We start from the raw sequence: 15,674 nt of genomic DNA on the forward strand, positions 1-15,674 counted from the left end.
AGGACAGGAATGAGGAGAGGTAAACACCTTTGTTCTTCAGTTCATAGATTTATTTCATGCAGCAAGGAAATTTAATAATATTAAAACAGACTATAGTTTGTGGTGTCCCATGTGTTGTATGTGCCAGCTCCTGCTGGCAATATTGCAGATGTACCCCTGGTTAGTGAACTACAGTCTATATTTTCATATCTTTCTTACAGTCCAACAAGAGGAAAAAAGACAATTGAAGATGCCAAATAGTCATCCACAGTGAGGGTCTTGAAACTAATCCAGGGGAATATGTCTTTCAAATGACAGTATATTTGTATAGATAATGTTTAGCCTTAAATTATAACTCTCCAACTTAAAAGGGCATTGCAGAAATACAGAATACTACAATTTCACCTAGATGAGTTAAATGAGACGTGAATGTGAGAAAGCTGGAAGATCCTACGCATCTGCAGGAACTGTGTTCATTTATATGATTACCTTTATTAGTCTTTTGTTGTATAGGTTTGTTTTGTTAGCCTTTAGAGAAAGGAGGATGCCTCACTTCTAGTCAAAACAGGTGGGATGATCATAATATTCAGGCAAATGAAATTAAAATACAGAACCTGCAGAACAAGTAGGACGTGTGTTGCTTATTACTAATTATTACAATGCAAATATTCGCTAGACAAATCGAGAAGGCAACAGTAACAGTGGGGTCAGGTTCAGTTGTCATAAGGGGACCAGAAGCCTTCAGTGTATTTAACCCATTGTACTCTTCACTTGTATTTATCTCCTGCTGAAACAGATCAGCAGGAAAATAATTTTACCCAGCACTTAGCCATTTCCAGAACGTTCCTAGAGTCAAATTCACAACATGAATGAGTAATTTGCTGTAGACTAACCCTACTAGATAAACTTCACCACTGGGCAAACACCAGACAGATAATGATTAAAGTAGGCAAGTTCAGGGTTATGAATGCAGGTAGTAAAAACGGAAACTAAATATGAAATAGGATGCTGAGGTGTTGTGGGGAAACAATTCAAAAGGTAAACAAAATACTATAGAATTGAAGGGTTGGAACCTTTTAAGCCTTGAGCAGAGCAGACATTCACGTATACAAGTATTCAAATATTTAAAGTATTTGTGCAAGAACAAGATACAAATATTCATGTTAATCCTTTGACTTTCTTTCTAAAGAGAAAAAAAAACAGAGGACACAAGTGGAAACTACAGTACATAGAAATACTTTTCTGACAGAACAGGAGGCACATTGTTGCCCAAGAGGTTGTGGAATTCTAGAACAAGCTACACAGCCATGTTGTTGACCCTGTACACCCTGGTTTCTTTCAAGTGGCTTGATGAGATCATTGGATAAATTAATGAATAACTAAAATGACTAGATTGGCCGGATGGCCTCCCCTCATGCTTTTTGAGTCTGCTCACGGCTTGAGGCAGGCATTTCCTCGCATGTTTGAAACTCACTCAAATGCATTGCATTCAGTCCTTGTGGTGGGGTATCCTGTGTCTACTGATTTCCATTCCAACTGAGTTATTTATTAAGATATTAAACTATGCTCTTTGGATCTCAAATTTCCTTTATACAAGTCATTTCCAAGAAATGTAACGAGCAAAAATGAGTTTCAGCCTTGTCTAAACTTGTTGGTCTGCATCTTTCTAAGCAACTCATTGTTCATCAATTAGTGATGCACAAAGAGTTCATAATGACACTGAAACACACATAAAAAGTGTTCCAAGTGTTGAATGGACCACTGCATACAGTCCATTCAACTTCACTGAAACAATAAACCTAAGAAAAGCCAACCTTGGGTCACAAAGTTTATGATAAATTAAAACAGAGCTCCAGAAATTGGGCTATTTCAATTAAATGTTTTTTTTAATAATACCGTGAACACTGTCAGCAGTTTTACTTATTCAGATCGTGATAATGATTTTTGAAGACAACTTTCAGCTGTTCATGTCATTAGTATTACTGCTAAACTTTCCTCATCACCATTATACTGTACAGATTAGGTTAATGAAAAACAGTTAATAATTCCATTCAATCATACAGTGCCTTTAACCCTAGAGGGTCCCAGAGTGCTTAATATACAGTATAGGAGAGGAGACACTTCATCCACTACTGAAGTGCAGCCCCACCTGCATGACACACAACAGCCATTCTACACCAGCATCCCCACTGCACAGCAGATCACATAAAGAAGTGAGAAATTGCTTCACTAAGTGATTTAAGGGGGACTTTTTTTAAGAAAGGCAGTATGTACAATCCCAGAGTGGCACTTAGCCATAACACTGGGAGGGGTGAGTATCCCTACTATTTTAAAAGTACTCTGGGATCTTTAATAATCAAGTAGTCAGGACCTCAGTTAATGTCCCGTCCAAAGGAAAGCACCTTCTACCTCAGTCACCATACTGAGGCATGGGTTTAGTAACTGATCCAGAAGGAAAAGTGCTACTTACACGTTATCTACAAAATTTGCAGATTTCTTTAGAGGTTTCCCCGTCCTAACCAGCTTCCGAGATCTGACAAGGCTGCGAGATCTGACCAGGCTGCAAGATAGTAACATTTCTTACAGTTTATCTATTGATTTATAGTTCTGTTAGTAACATTTATCATTTATAATTACAGATTTCAATTTGATTACATGATAAAATTAGGAATCCTTCATTTCAGAGATTTCGTGAAAAGGGATCTTCCATCCCTGTTAGAGGTAAAACAAAGCCAACAACATCCTGGCGGATTTGGTGTGCCACAAAAAGCCTGCAAAAATAATTATTTGTACTGAAAGATCTTGATGCAGTTGTGCATGCTGTCTGCCACCACTAGATGTCCGTCTGGCAACAGAGCCAGACCCCTGGGGCTGCTCAGTCCCTCTCTGATGATGGATCTTCCTGTCCCCTGAGAAGGATACAGCAAAACCTTGTGCTCCTTGGCCCAGTCTGCCACAAGTATATCACCATCTGTGTCAATGCACACTCCCCAGGGGCAGGAGAGCACCGGTCCCAGACCAGCATTAATGCCCAGGATCCTGATGGTGCTCCAGCTGGGATCCAGGACTTTAACACAGGGTGCTCCACTAGTCTCACTTCCCCTCTCCGAGACGGCAACCAACCCTGTGGTCAGGCTGGCTGCCACAAGATATGGTTTACAGAATCCAGGGACCACAGTGCGCTCCAGCTTACGGCCTGTTTTGGGTTCCAGCTGGAAAGCAGTCAGGGTGCCACGTCGGGTGTCGGCAACTACGAACTCATCCCTTTGATTGACAGCAACCCCCCTTGGGGCCTCTAGCTCATCTCCACCTCCACCGAAGGCCTGCAAGCGACGCCCGTGTCGATTGAAAATGAGAAGAGCACGCTCCGCCGCGCAGCTCAGTGCGATTAGACCCTTTCCATTTACAGCAATGTCAAAATAGTTGTGGTGGCGGCGGGCCGTAGAGCCCTCAGTACCCTGGGTGGACACTTGCTGCAGTATGTTGCCACGTGCATCTGTCACTTGCACCCTGGCATTCCCACAATCCACTACATAAAGCTGGCCCTGGGGCATTGCATGAAGCCCACTGGGTAGACTAAGTTCTGCCCTCCCAGAGCCAAACTTTCCAAACTGTCTGACCAGACGCCCTTGCTTCTGTCCTTCTCTGCCTTCTTCTTTAATCACAGTCTGCTCCACCTTATCCCCCTTGCCACCCATTCCTGATCCCTGCTGCTGCTCTCTGGCAGAATGAAAGCCTCTCAACTTTAGCCCTGCACTCCCACGTTTAGAGGGAGCAGATGACACATCTATAACTGACATTGAGACCGACCTAGAAACACGACCAGGAGTGTTTTTCGTACTCTGGAAAGAGTGAGTGCTCTTACTTTTAAACCCAGTGCTACAGAGGTCCTTGGCTTCATTCCCATTCGAAATCCGACTGAGAGATGAAGAAGCGCTTGATAAACGCTTCCTGTTAACCCGTCCCTGTCCTACCTCGTCTCTCCCTGACCCTTCAATGAGGGGAGGTGCTCTTCTAGACAGATCAAATGTAGATTTTGAAAGGCGCAAGTCTACACCACTGCTGCGAATGGGGATACTGTAATCCCTAGGGGAACTTACGATGAAAGTGTAAGACGAGTCAATGCTGTCCGCTGGTGAAGCAGGCCTTCCTGTATCTCCGTATGTACCAACTGCAGGATCCTCAAGAGACAAACTAACATGAGAGGGGGACCTATATCTGGGAGAGAGATCAAGACAGCTCCGGCTAATTGCAGAATCTCGAATGCCTGTCTTGGGGTCTTGTTTGTCTTCAAGACTCTGCTTGGAGCCCCTGTTTGACGACTGTGAGGCTGGCAGACTTTTATTATTTATAGCGAATCCTTGAGTGATTGCATTTTCATTCCAAAAGGTGCTTTCCGCATGTTTTCTTGTCTTGCCTATGTGACCTGGATGGCTTTTAATGGCTGCAGAGATCTCTTTTTGTGTGCTGAATTGAGCACTGTGCTGGTTAGCCATCAAGACCTGATCTTTAGGTGGTCCTACATGCATTCCAAGATCAGTAGATCCCGGGTGATGTACCACACACTCTAGCTCTCCCTCCTGGCGGGCAGAGGGACAACGGCTAGACAACAGAACAAGAGCTCTGCTGGAAGGGGGGCTGCTTTTGATGTGATTACCTTCTGTACCTTTCTCAATTACAGTCTGCTCTTCCCCATTCTCCGATTCCCCATCACTCAGGAAAGCAGGAACAGCCTGAAAGAGGTCTCTCTCTGAATCTAAACTCATTGCCAAGTCACGTTCCCCATCATCAACTTCTAACTCAGGTTTCTGTGAATGAATACGGGAGTCTGCCAGAGAAGACAGGTCTAGGGCAGGAACCTCTGTGAGCTGTGGCATTTGTATACCGCTGTTTGTCTCCCGTTCATTTTTTATATCACTGATGAGTTTAGCTTCCTGAGACCCCATTCCGTCACCTGTTTCTGCAACCCTGGGAGAGAGACGAATCTTCCTCACTACTCGTACACCCCCACACTCCGCCACAGATGTCTTGGGAGACCATTCTATGACTTTTTCATCTGCAGTTTTTACCATCGCTCCATTCACTCTCTGCACTCGGTTTTCACCCCCACAGGCTTGTATTTGATTTCGGTTCACCCCTTTGGAGTGACAGCTGTCACCCTGCCCCCTGCTCTGACCCTCATGTGGAGTGCGGACACGCAGGCTGTGCCCCTGGACCCTGATCTCCCCGAACAGGACCAGCTGGTGGGGAGAGGGGTGAAAGCTGACCCTTTTCAGCGAGAAGGGTGGCTCCCAAAGCAGCAGCTCTGAGATCCTGTGCTGGAGGTTCTTCTCCAGGTTTGTCCGTCCCCCTCTCTGGATTTGATCACGGAGCTGAGCCAGAGCCTGCAGCCTCTCCTCGATGGAGGCCTGGATGGCTTGTGCCGCAGCTGTGTTCTCCTTCTGCAGCTGTTCCAGCTGGAGCCGGGTGTCCCGGTGCTCCTGCCCCACCCTGTCTATCAGTCGCTGCTCTTCCCTCTGTGCTCCCAGCAGGGCACATTCAACAGACCTGGACACGCTCTCCATGTCCTGAATCTGCTGTTCCCTCAGGTGCAGCAGGGCCTGTTGACTCCTTTCCAGCTCCAACAGCACCTGGGGGGCCCACGTGGGAAGGGCCCCCCCTTGCTCATCAGTTTGCATTGCTCCTCCTGGCGCTTTAGAGAGTACCAGCACTGCTCCACTCTACGGCAATCGTCATTCTTTGCTGCCTGAAAAAAAAATGAGAATGGATTACATCTCAGCTTGCTTTTGCTCAATACAGCATTTTGGATTTTAAAGTTCTCCCTCCATTTCTTCAACAGCTACTTAAGATACCCCTCCATGTTTTTTTTTTCTCCAAGAAACAGCTAAACGAGGTCCCTGGATCAATTGGCTTCTAACTACTGAATGGCCTAGAAAGGCAGCATGACTCCCATTCGCGATTTTTCCCCATGATCTGATGTACAGAGAGACACTGACCCTGCAAGATCATTTAAAGTGTATTTCCAGTCATGAACTAGGCACTGATGTACAGTATTGCTGCAGATTTCCTGTCCTCCAGTCCTTCAGTAAAGAAACTAAAGCTGTGATCTACAACTTTTCCCCTCTCTCAAAGAGCTTAGCAAGCCATCTGGACAACATTACTCACGTTCTTCCTTACTTACTGTAAATATGGCATAAACGCAAATTAAGCAGAAGAAAGGAAGCAAAGATAAAGGTAAATAAAATCTGATGATTGAAGATGGATGTAATACTTTTCCCTCCTATTTAAGTGCAGTTGAAATAGTCTTCATTTCAAATTTTAATCTTTAGAAATATTCCTAGATTACCTTGGATGTTGCAGCTATCAACAGATTTAACTTAGTAAGACAGTTGACATGAGGACTTTATAAATGAAGATTGCATTTTAAAACTGAAAAGCAGACTAGCTCAGCTTGTTTGCTCAACTTCCTGATGCCAGTAAAATAGGATACTTTACAATGTAAATAGATTACACCTCTTAAGGCTATTGAGCAACACAGAGAGTGATAACAGCCTCCAGCAGAACCTGATAAAAACAGGGCCTGTAACCGAAGGCGGCAGAATGATCAGTTGCTGTTCTCATCAGCAGACTCGTATGGTGACAATACTGCTTTTATCATTCACACATAAAAAATATATTTTACATTTAGATGTAGTATATATCTTTTAATATTTATACATTAAATTCAAAATAGTCACATAAGAAAGATATACCCTGTATTTCCCTCTTGGGGATGACACTGTTTCATTAATTAAACATTCAATTCTAGATAAATAGAAATTGATTAATGAGAAAGCAGGGACTTACTTTATAAGACAGATCATTATATAGGATGTGTGTGATAGGACTGGTCATTGTGATAGGACTGGACATTTTCTATAAAGATATTTTCTGTTCAAGTGTTCAATATGTAAGGGTTTGAATTTCAAAGGGAAGACCGTATCCCATATTATTAAAAAATAACATTACCTGCTTCTCATTTTTGAGTTAAAAACTCAAATTACCATGTGCACACACTCTGTTTAACATTGAGATGCACTGCGAAAGTGTAACATACAGTATGAAGAGACTGTGAATAATGTGAAGAGACTGAAATTCTTATACTGCACTTTAAGTGTCTGAACAAGTTCCCTTTCTTTAGGTGAAGGATTCATAAATGAAAATATCTGGAAAAATGTATGAATGGAAGACTGGGAGATGCAATGCAATGACTAGCCCAGTGTGGCATATTTTACCTGTGAGGAAATACAGTATTTGCATTTGCTGTCAAATCTGTGCCAGGTGTTTTATTGCCATTATATTCTAAGACATGTGGGTTCATTAAAACAGGGCAGGGATCTTTATTTGCCTAAGTAAATGCATAATTGCTTAACAGTGCACTGAAAAATAATCCATACTACAGTATATTGCCTTGAGGAGTTTATCAGCTCATGATAATTCATTTCCTGGCATCTCTGTATAGAAAATCAGTAAATATATTGATTAGGAAACTGTCTCATACAGTACGTTTAATCGTAAAGTCCAAGTTTTGGGTGAATATGACATGGAAATGAAAAATGCTGGTTTCTCTGCACAGATGTTACACCATTTTCTTATTTATTTAACCAAATGTTGCAATAATCATCATCCAGACATTTTCTGAACCCCACTTGACCTTGGTAAGGGCAGTGGCCACTCACAGCTTGTTCTGACACCCTGGATGAGACCAGTCTATCACTGGTCGCACGCCCACAGGGACCAGTGAAAAAAGCCTGTTAACTAGCTGGTACAGTATGTCTTTGGAAAGCGGGAAGAATTAGAGCACCTGGAAAAACCACATGACCACGGAGAAATCAAGCTAATTCCACACAAAGCACCCAGTCTAGAATTAAACTGGGCACCCCCGACCTATGGGATGAGAGTGCTATCCACCTTACTGCTTTATCATCCTGTTTGTTTTTTCTGGCCACGATGTATTACTGCATATTCTGAGAAAACAAATAGAATAGACAGAAAAGTGACAGTGCTTTTTCCAGAGGTAATCAACCGGTCTTGTTTTGGTATTGGTATTTGGTTACAGAACTTCCAGTTATTTCAAGCAAGCCTTTTTATCTTTTTTTAGTACCATTATCTCTATTATTTTATTGTTCGTGATGCCTGGGAGGAAAGAAGCTTAAACGTAAAGCACAGGAAAATTATGTTAACAATTAAATAATATTAAAATTATATTACATTCCACCAAATCCAAAACACACGGAGAAGAGGTAGACAAGCTGCTGATGCACAGTAGATTGCAGTTCAAGCTCTACAGTACATTAAAGGGCCATAGCTTAAATCACTGGAAAGCTGCTGATACTTAGATAGAACTATGCTGTTTCTCAGTGGGAGGTAATGTGTTCATGAGCAAAGTGTGGGAGTGCTGTTTCTGGAGCTGCTTTGGTTACGGAAAGAGGAATATTGCTCCTGTCTCTTCTAAGTGCAGAACTGACTTCTGTTGGCTGTAGCTAAAAGCTTTTTGAACAGGAAAATAAGAGGGTCATCAGTATAGTATTCAATGAGAAGAATTTAACCACTAGTTAGACCATTTATTATAGTCAATACACTAAAGGTAAATGCTTAAATGTTTGTAAACGCTGACATTTCTGATGGTCTACAGAAAATTAAAGGATCAATGTAGTCAGTTTTGAACCATGTTGTTTGTGGGGAATATGCTAGCTTCCTTATGTATTTACCTCAGTACAGAAACAAGACAAGTGACTGATGGGGTGATTAAACAATAGAGGTGAAACTGACACCCATTGCATAAGCATTTCTTTTGTTTTAATTAAAATATTTTCTTATTAACATATTAAGTTATGGAAACCAAGCTTCTCTGTGCTTTGTGTGTTAGATTTTGGCACTGTTATATAAGCACAGAATAACGGAATCCGAATGAGTTGGACCTCACATTCCTCACATAGAAAGGAACATCAAGTTGCAGAATCATGGCTAATCATGGCTTACGGGTGCTTTCTCACACACTTCAGCAGGGCACCTACAAGAGACAATTCCTGTATTCTTTTTTCAAAGAATCAGAGTGAGGAAAACAGATCTGAGAGAAACGTTAGAGAACTGTTACCATACAATGGTGTCAACCACATGTCAAGCAATTAAAATCCTCAAAGTCAACTTCAGAATTTGTAGTGACGCATCAACCAGAGGACACAAGAGAACAAAGAGGTACTTTTTTACACAGAGGATTGTGGGAGTCTGGAACCGACTGCCCAGTAATGTTGTAGAAGCTAATACACGGACCTCTTTCAAGAAACACCTGGACAAAGAGCTTACAAAGGAGAGGAGGCCATCCGGTTTAACTAGCCTGTTTGGTTAGATAATTGAGGATGAGCAACTCAATTAGGTACTGGCAAACAAATGGGCAGATTTGACTCTTGCTTTTGGCATTTCTTGTTTTTAAGCTACATAACACAAAGGCCGATTCACCATAAACTGTACTAACAATAAGGATTTTCTGCGATTTTAACTCCCATCAATGACATAAATAAATGCTGATATATGGAAATCATTCTCATAATTGCTCCTGCTGCTGATCCAGTCTGTCAACTTAGGGTACAATATGATTTCAGTAAACTCTAACAGCAACACATTCAAGCAATATACTGTAGTTGTAGTATGCAGTCAAAAAGAATTCTACATATAATCTCACCACTACAGTGTACCGTATATACAGCAGAAAGGTCTTAAGCATCAACCAGGGGATTCAAATTTCAAAGACAGACTTCAGAGAGAGGGAAAGAAATGTGCTTGCTTTTTTGTGTCCGTAATTTTAAAATGAATTATAATTACGAGGTTCTGTGTCTCATTAAAACATTGCATAAGAACATAGAAGTTGAAAACTAGAGACCATTGGGACCATGTAGTTCAGTACTCGTATTTCTCACATTTAAGTGACATGAGGAAGCTGTCCAGCAATTTCTTGAATGAAGCCAGATTATTGACTTAAACAACATGGCTGGGAAGATTGTTCTAACCTGTACCCTACAACCATTTGTGTAAAGAAATGCTTCCTGTTTGGAGTATTGGCAACTGTTAACAGAGAATGATGATCATTGCTTTAAACAACTTCTCAACATTATGATAAGCAAAAGGGTTAACAGAACAATATAATAAAAAGCTTATTTTATTAATCTACAAAAAATATCTGAATAACTTGAATACTTCTTTTGTTATGCACTTAAATCTAGAACAATGAAGACACTTTTTATTACACTTTTGAAAATTAGGAGAGAAAGTCTTATGTAAAACTTTTACATAAATGCACAGATTTGTTGGTAACAATTTCAATTTCCTTTTGTGTGCCCTTAAATTCTCACTATTTCTGGATCTATGGACACTAAAAAAATACTGAAAAAAAGTCAAAGTGGATATATAAAATATACCTCATAGAAGTAGATGACAAAACATTTCACACCTCCTTTTAACAAAGTATTATTCAAAAAACAAATATTTCAAAAAAGCAATGAAGTAATGAAGGAATGTGAAATATAAAATTAACAAGAATATCTTAAATCATACTGTTTAAATGTAATGGGCCCTAATGATGGTGTAATACCATTTTCACCAAAGGGTTCTTGTTATCTTGGAGGTGTTTTGTGAACCAATCCTTACATCCCAGACACTAACACCCACTCCACTCTCAAATTTCCCTCTTCAATGTTTCATGAGAGGCTACTGTTACTTTGTCACTGTGAGTCCACCAGGTCTGCATCTCATTACCTGTCACTCATGGGGAGCAAGTCCCAGTGATGATGAAGCACTGAGCATGCAGAATGGGACTTGGGACAGCTCTGAATAATTTTAAAGCAAACTAATAAGCATGACCCCCGTGACATGACCAGAACTCTTCTCATTAAGCTTGATAAGTGTCTACCCACGTAAAGTAAAAAGTCAATTTAAACAGACAAAAAGGAGGACATATTCTGAATGAATTTTGAAGAAAGGCTAGCTGTAGAAAATGTGCAGGGCTAATTCTAAGTTGCAAAATTAAACTAAAAGGCTACTTTAATTGTATATGGCACCAGCGTGAATCTGTTTCAAAACAGGATCATATCTGTTACAAAATTCTACAATGTGACCCACATGGAAAATGTGATCATTTTCTAATTATTCATAAATGATTGATTATATCATCAATGTATATGGAAGGAATGTCGATATACTATTATTTGTTCAAGCTTTTCTTGTCTGTTATTAGTAAATGATCTTACCTGTGCGCAGGTATCTTGCGCCTGTACTCTCCCCTGCTGTCACTGGAGCTGCTGCGTGCTGCTGAGCTCCGTGCTGAACTGTCACACACTCAGGGCTCACACTCGTTTGTTAGCACTCGCACGGTTGTCATGGGCAACCAAGCCAATGTCAGCCCCCCCCCTGCTGGCTGACAGGTACCTAGCGCACACCTTCACAGCACTCCTCTCTTTTGCCCTCTCACTCACAAGACACAAGGCTGCACATTGGCCTGAAAAGGCACAGGGGTCTTTAAAACTGTTTTCAACCTAACACAGAGAAAATGGGAATAAGAGTCATAACTTGGTGGAGGGATTCAAGATATAGTTCAGATTAAATGAAATGGTCCTGGGTTGGCAATGACTGAGAATAAAACAAATGAATCCCTTGTTTAAAATTGACAGTATTGGTTGGCGTACTTCCCGTTATAAACATTTTCACAATATCTGAACTATGTGAAACTTTTGACAGTTCTATTAATTGGGTTTCTAATGTAAACTCACCTTAGATAAGGGCATCGGCTGCATTGAATAAAACAATAATAATGGCGATCACCCAGTTGTATTTGGGTATGGACAGGGATATTTGACACTGGGAAATGTCTGATAGCTGCAGCTTGATGGCATCATCGTGTTGTCATGCCACACACACAATGATCACAACAACTTATTGCCTACATTCTCATGTAGCTATGGAAACAGAACAATATGCTTTGACAAGACATCTAAACTCTCCCCTGCCTAGATGTAGCCTGTCTTCATCTGTTTCCATACAATGGCCGGCTTAAGGGTCTCGGAACTAGATATTAAAGAAGCCGATGATGCTTGGGAGTTTGTAAAGGAAAAGGTAAGGTTATCATGGATAACTTGAGAAAAATGGATGTCATTCAGAGGCCATTATTATGCCTAGAATATCATCAGAATGACACAAATACAAACAGTTGCAGATCAGCTTCTTGCTATGCAATTATAAAAAATAAACAGGTCTTCTTGAACCTATCAAAACAGTGGGTAGAGCTCTGTACTGATGTGAGGTGAGTACCACACGGCTGCCTTACAAATGTTTGCAGGACACCTTAGTGGAAGAGCTGACTGTCATTCCGTGCAGTCTATACTGACTGATCTCCTATTATAAAGTGATTCTACAATACAGTCTTTTTAGTTCACACTTTTTTTCCATCTTTTGTGATGCAGTCTGACTTCGGGGCCTGCAATCTCAATTTTTACGATTAAAGGAAGAGTCAAGATAAGAGTTTGGAATTACCTAAACATTTCTAGTTACATAGTAGTGGAACTGCCAAAGACCCTGTGCTGTTTGTTGTTCTAGGGAATTATATTTGTCCTGTAACAGAAGTATAAACGCCAAAAAGCAAACCTAGTACAACAACACAAACTGAATGGGCCACATGGCCTCCATCATTTGTAAGCTGTCTTATCACACTGACAGTCTTAAGTGCCCCTGCTATGGCACAATGAGACAACTCAGAGCCAGGATTCAGCACAAAGTCCACCCTTTGCCAGTTTTCTTGAGGTTTTTTTCTGTCACGAAGCCAAAACTGAACCAAGTCATGCAGCCAGACACAGTTCAGGAATATGGATCCAGCTGCTCTCTCCAGTGTAACTTCTGGGTCACTGCCTGCTATACCCAATATTACTTCCAGGTCACTGGCTGCTTTCTGGTATTACCTCCAGGTCATTGCCGCACTATGTGGCCCCCAGATGGCGCCAGTGCCCTCTCTCCAGGATGCCAAGCTCTACCAGCCCTTCTGTGCCATCGTCCAGCGCTACTACCGGGCTGCTGGCTCCCTGAGGAGGACCCGCCGGTTGTTCCCAGTTGGGCCCCTGCAAGAGCTGCTGCAGGAGCAGCACCAAAGCCTGGTGAAGATGGAGATACAGCACACAGTCCCCATCAGCACCAACTTCCACTGGGAGGAGGTGGTAAATGGCATCGGCCACGTGCAGGTGACTATACCCAATATGGAATGGCGGTCAGGCCTGGTCCTCTTGTCCCCTCGCACTATCCCACTCCGGACTGACCTGCAGTGGTGGAGGTCCGCACAGTGCCTCTATGTGGTGAGTGAGGTGTACTGCAGTTCATCACTGAGGCTGGGGGTTCGGAGGGACTGGGAACAAGCGGAGCTGCAGTTTAAGGAGGACACCCCCGTGGCCTTCTCCTGCCTGAGGTTTCCTCTGTCCAGCTCGGGGTTCCTGGGGGCCCCCGTGATACCAGAAAACGGCCTCCCACACGCTAAGGCACAGTGGGTGAAAACCTTCTGCTCGGAATACGCCTTTCTCCACTCCAACCTGCCTGTGCAGTCCTCCAGCCTGAAAGCCAGACTCTCGCAGATTGTAAGTGACTGTAAGTCCACAGACATTAAAAATCACAAACGTTCACATAAATCACACGCCCACCATGGAGATGCAATGGTTATCAGGTGTTAAAAGTTTCATGTCCAAAACTTCTGCCTCTGAGACCTTGTACACTTAAAAAATGTCATAGTTTAGAAGTTCCTTTGCTTTTATTACCTTGCTTCCCCCTGGTTTCTCATTGTTTGTCAAATTTAACCTGTCTGTGCTGTCATCAATAATGCTTTTATTATACTTACTGCTCTTTACTTATCTGTTCTTTCACCACAGCCTCTTGTGTACTCACTCTCCTGACACATCACGGGCATCAGAACTAATAAAAAACTGGCCTAACATACAGCATACTGCACAGAAGAATTCTGATTTGCTTCAATGAAGTTATTACAACAGTGACTTCATGTTTACTTTAGAAACCATATGAACATATTCTTTTTCTATTTTTCAGTTCATTCTCACCTCTTTAATACATCAGCAGCTTTCAGATTTTCTTCTAAAGAAGCACCACTTGCTATGAATTAATTGTATCTTAATTAACCTTCAATTAGAACACCACACAATGGATTCAACTGACAAATGTTCCCAATACAGCGCAGAGAACTATATTCCGGGGCAAGGTTAGTTAGATTGTAAATCAATATCTCCAAGCTGTCGAACAACTACAGTTACAATGTGGGGCTGCGAAACCTCTTTGAGTTCTGCAGAAGCATTACTTTCCCACTGGCGCACGAGATTCCGAACCGGTGTCTATTTGAGCCTGCCCAGTGTGACCTGGGCAACTGTGCTCCGCACTCCCGTAGCTGACAGCTACTGACGAAGCACAGGAGAGAAGACCTTGCAGGGTCACACCAGTTTGCATCAGCCAAAGAAAGATATGCAGTCATAAACACTTAAAAAACATTTAGAACATTTTTCCTTTAGTTTTGTTTTTTATGGCATGGCTTCAGGTTTCATCTTCTGCTTGTTTCAAACTAATTCGCAAATACAACTTCTAATGGTTCTTTGGCAGACCAGGGCTGAGCCTTTTTTCTGTAGTACTTCTGGATTCTTTTTTCTGTGGCGACACATGTTAACAAATTCTACAATCACATCACATTCCCCTTTGGCCCAGTTACTACTGAGCCACTTTTAGATTGGTTGTGGGGCTGGAATTTTTAGGTAGCATTTTGGAGGAATTAACCCACTGACGAAACAAAAATGCTGTACAGTACCCTCAGGGTGCAGGTGACTCAGTAGAAAAGTCACCTGTCTATTGAATTCTTTCTCTTTCGTTATGTGTGAACCTGCACAGGCCGCCCTTCATTCTCCTGGCACTCCAAGGGCACCGTCAAAGATGAGCGGGACATGGAGGAGCTGCGCTCTGCCTCCAAGCCACTGCTGTCAGTGTTGGGCGACTCTGATGAAGACGTGGGCTGAAATGGGCAGCCACAACGGGCTCCCAGCTGGTCTCGCCAAGGCTGCCTCTTGTCGAATGCACACCTGCACAGTGACTAAACAACTAATAAACCAGTGCCCAGTGGGGACTGTTTGGTTGCGTATCTCTTTTTGCAGCAGGAGTCATTTTAAGGGTTTTGGAATTGCTTATCTTCAGAGGAGTGGGAACCAGATACCCAAACAACCCGATGCAGCTGCTGGGTCCGTATTTAAGCCATGGGGATCTGTCCTTCAGTGTCGCTGGGTTATTACACACACTAACATAGTGAGAGTTGAACAAAAGCAATCAGGGAAGAAAAACATGAAATAGGTTTTCCAGGGTGATGTTCCCGGAATAAGAAAAATGTGGTGTTTGAAACACAATTATCAGGGATGATTGTATTGAGCATCCAAACTTTCATGGAGATTGTGTTGAAATTAGTCTCACTTAAAGTCATAGTCATTTTATTGTATGCAATGCTTCACATGTGGTACGGTATGTACTATAAATGTGTACATTTTGTTTTTCCTTTTGAAAAATGACCATGAATGTAACATTATTCTAGGTTGATGAATAACCATTTTCATTTCTTTCTAGAGTAGAAACACATTTGCCTCCCC

General features: G+C 42.0%; 2 protein-coding genes across 4 annotated transcripts; one reads left to right on the plus strand and one right to left on the minus strand.

Annotated features, from left to right (window-relative positions):
- Positions 1-9: 9 nt before the first annotated feature.
- Positions 10-11,987, minus strand: LOC107079437 (uncharacterized). 2 transcript variants are annotated; one of them, XM_015363695.2, is made up of 3 exons: positions 11,781-11,987; positions 11,262-11,546; positions 10-5,725 (listed from the first exon to the last, which is right to left on the minus strand). In XM_015363695.2, exon 3 carries the CDS (start codon positions 5,655-5,657, stop codon positions 2,763-2,765), a length of 2,895 nt encoding a protein of 964 aa, XP_015219181.2. In that variant the 5' UTR covers positions 5,658-5,725; positions 11,262-11,546; positions 11,781-11,987; the 3' UTR covers positions 10-2,762. The 2 variants fall into 2 exon arrangements, with proteins under 2 accessions (XP_015219181.2, XP_015219182.2); XM_015363696.2 differs by lacking the exon at positions 11,262-11,546.
- Positions 11,988-11,993: 6 nt separating this feature from the next.
- Positions 11,994-15,178, plus strand: LOC107079438 (uncharacterized protein C11orf42). Of its 2 annotated transcripts, none has more exons than XM_015363699.2 (3): positions 11,994-12,123; positions 12,969-13,635; positions 14,932-15,178. In XM_015363699.2, exons 1-3 carry the CDS (start codon positions 12,052-12,054, stop codon positions 15,054-15,056), a joined length of 864 nt encoding a protein of 287 aa, XP_015219185.2. In that variant the 5' UTR covers positions 11,994-12,051; the 3' UTR covers positions 15,057-15,178. The 2 variants fall into 2 exon arrangements, with proteins under 2 accessions (XP_015219185.2, XP_015219187.2); XM_015363701.2 differs by lacking the exon at positions 11,994-12,123 and adding an exon at positions 12,229-12,310.
- The last annotated feature ends 496 nt before the right edge of the window (positions 15,179-15,674 follow it).

Source organism: Lepisosteus oculatus, chromosome 15 (genome assembly GCF_040954835.1).
Source record: "Lepisosteus oculatus isolate fLepOcu1 chromosome 15, fLepOcu1.hap2, whole genome shotgun sequence".
Taxonomy (NCBI): Eukaryota; Metazoa; Chordata; class Actinopteri; order Semionotiformes; family Lepisosteidae; genus Lepisosteus; species Lepisosteus oculatus.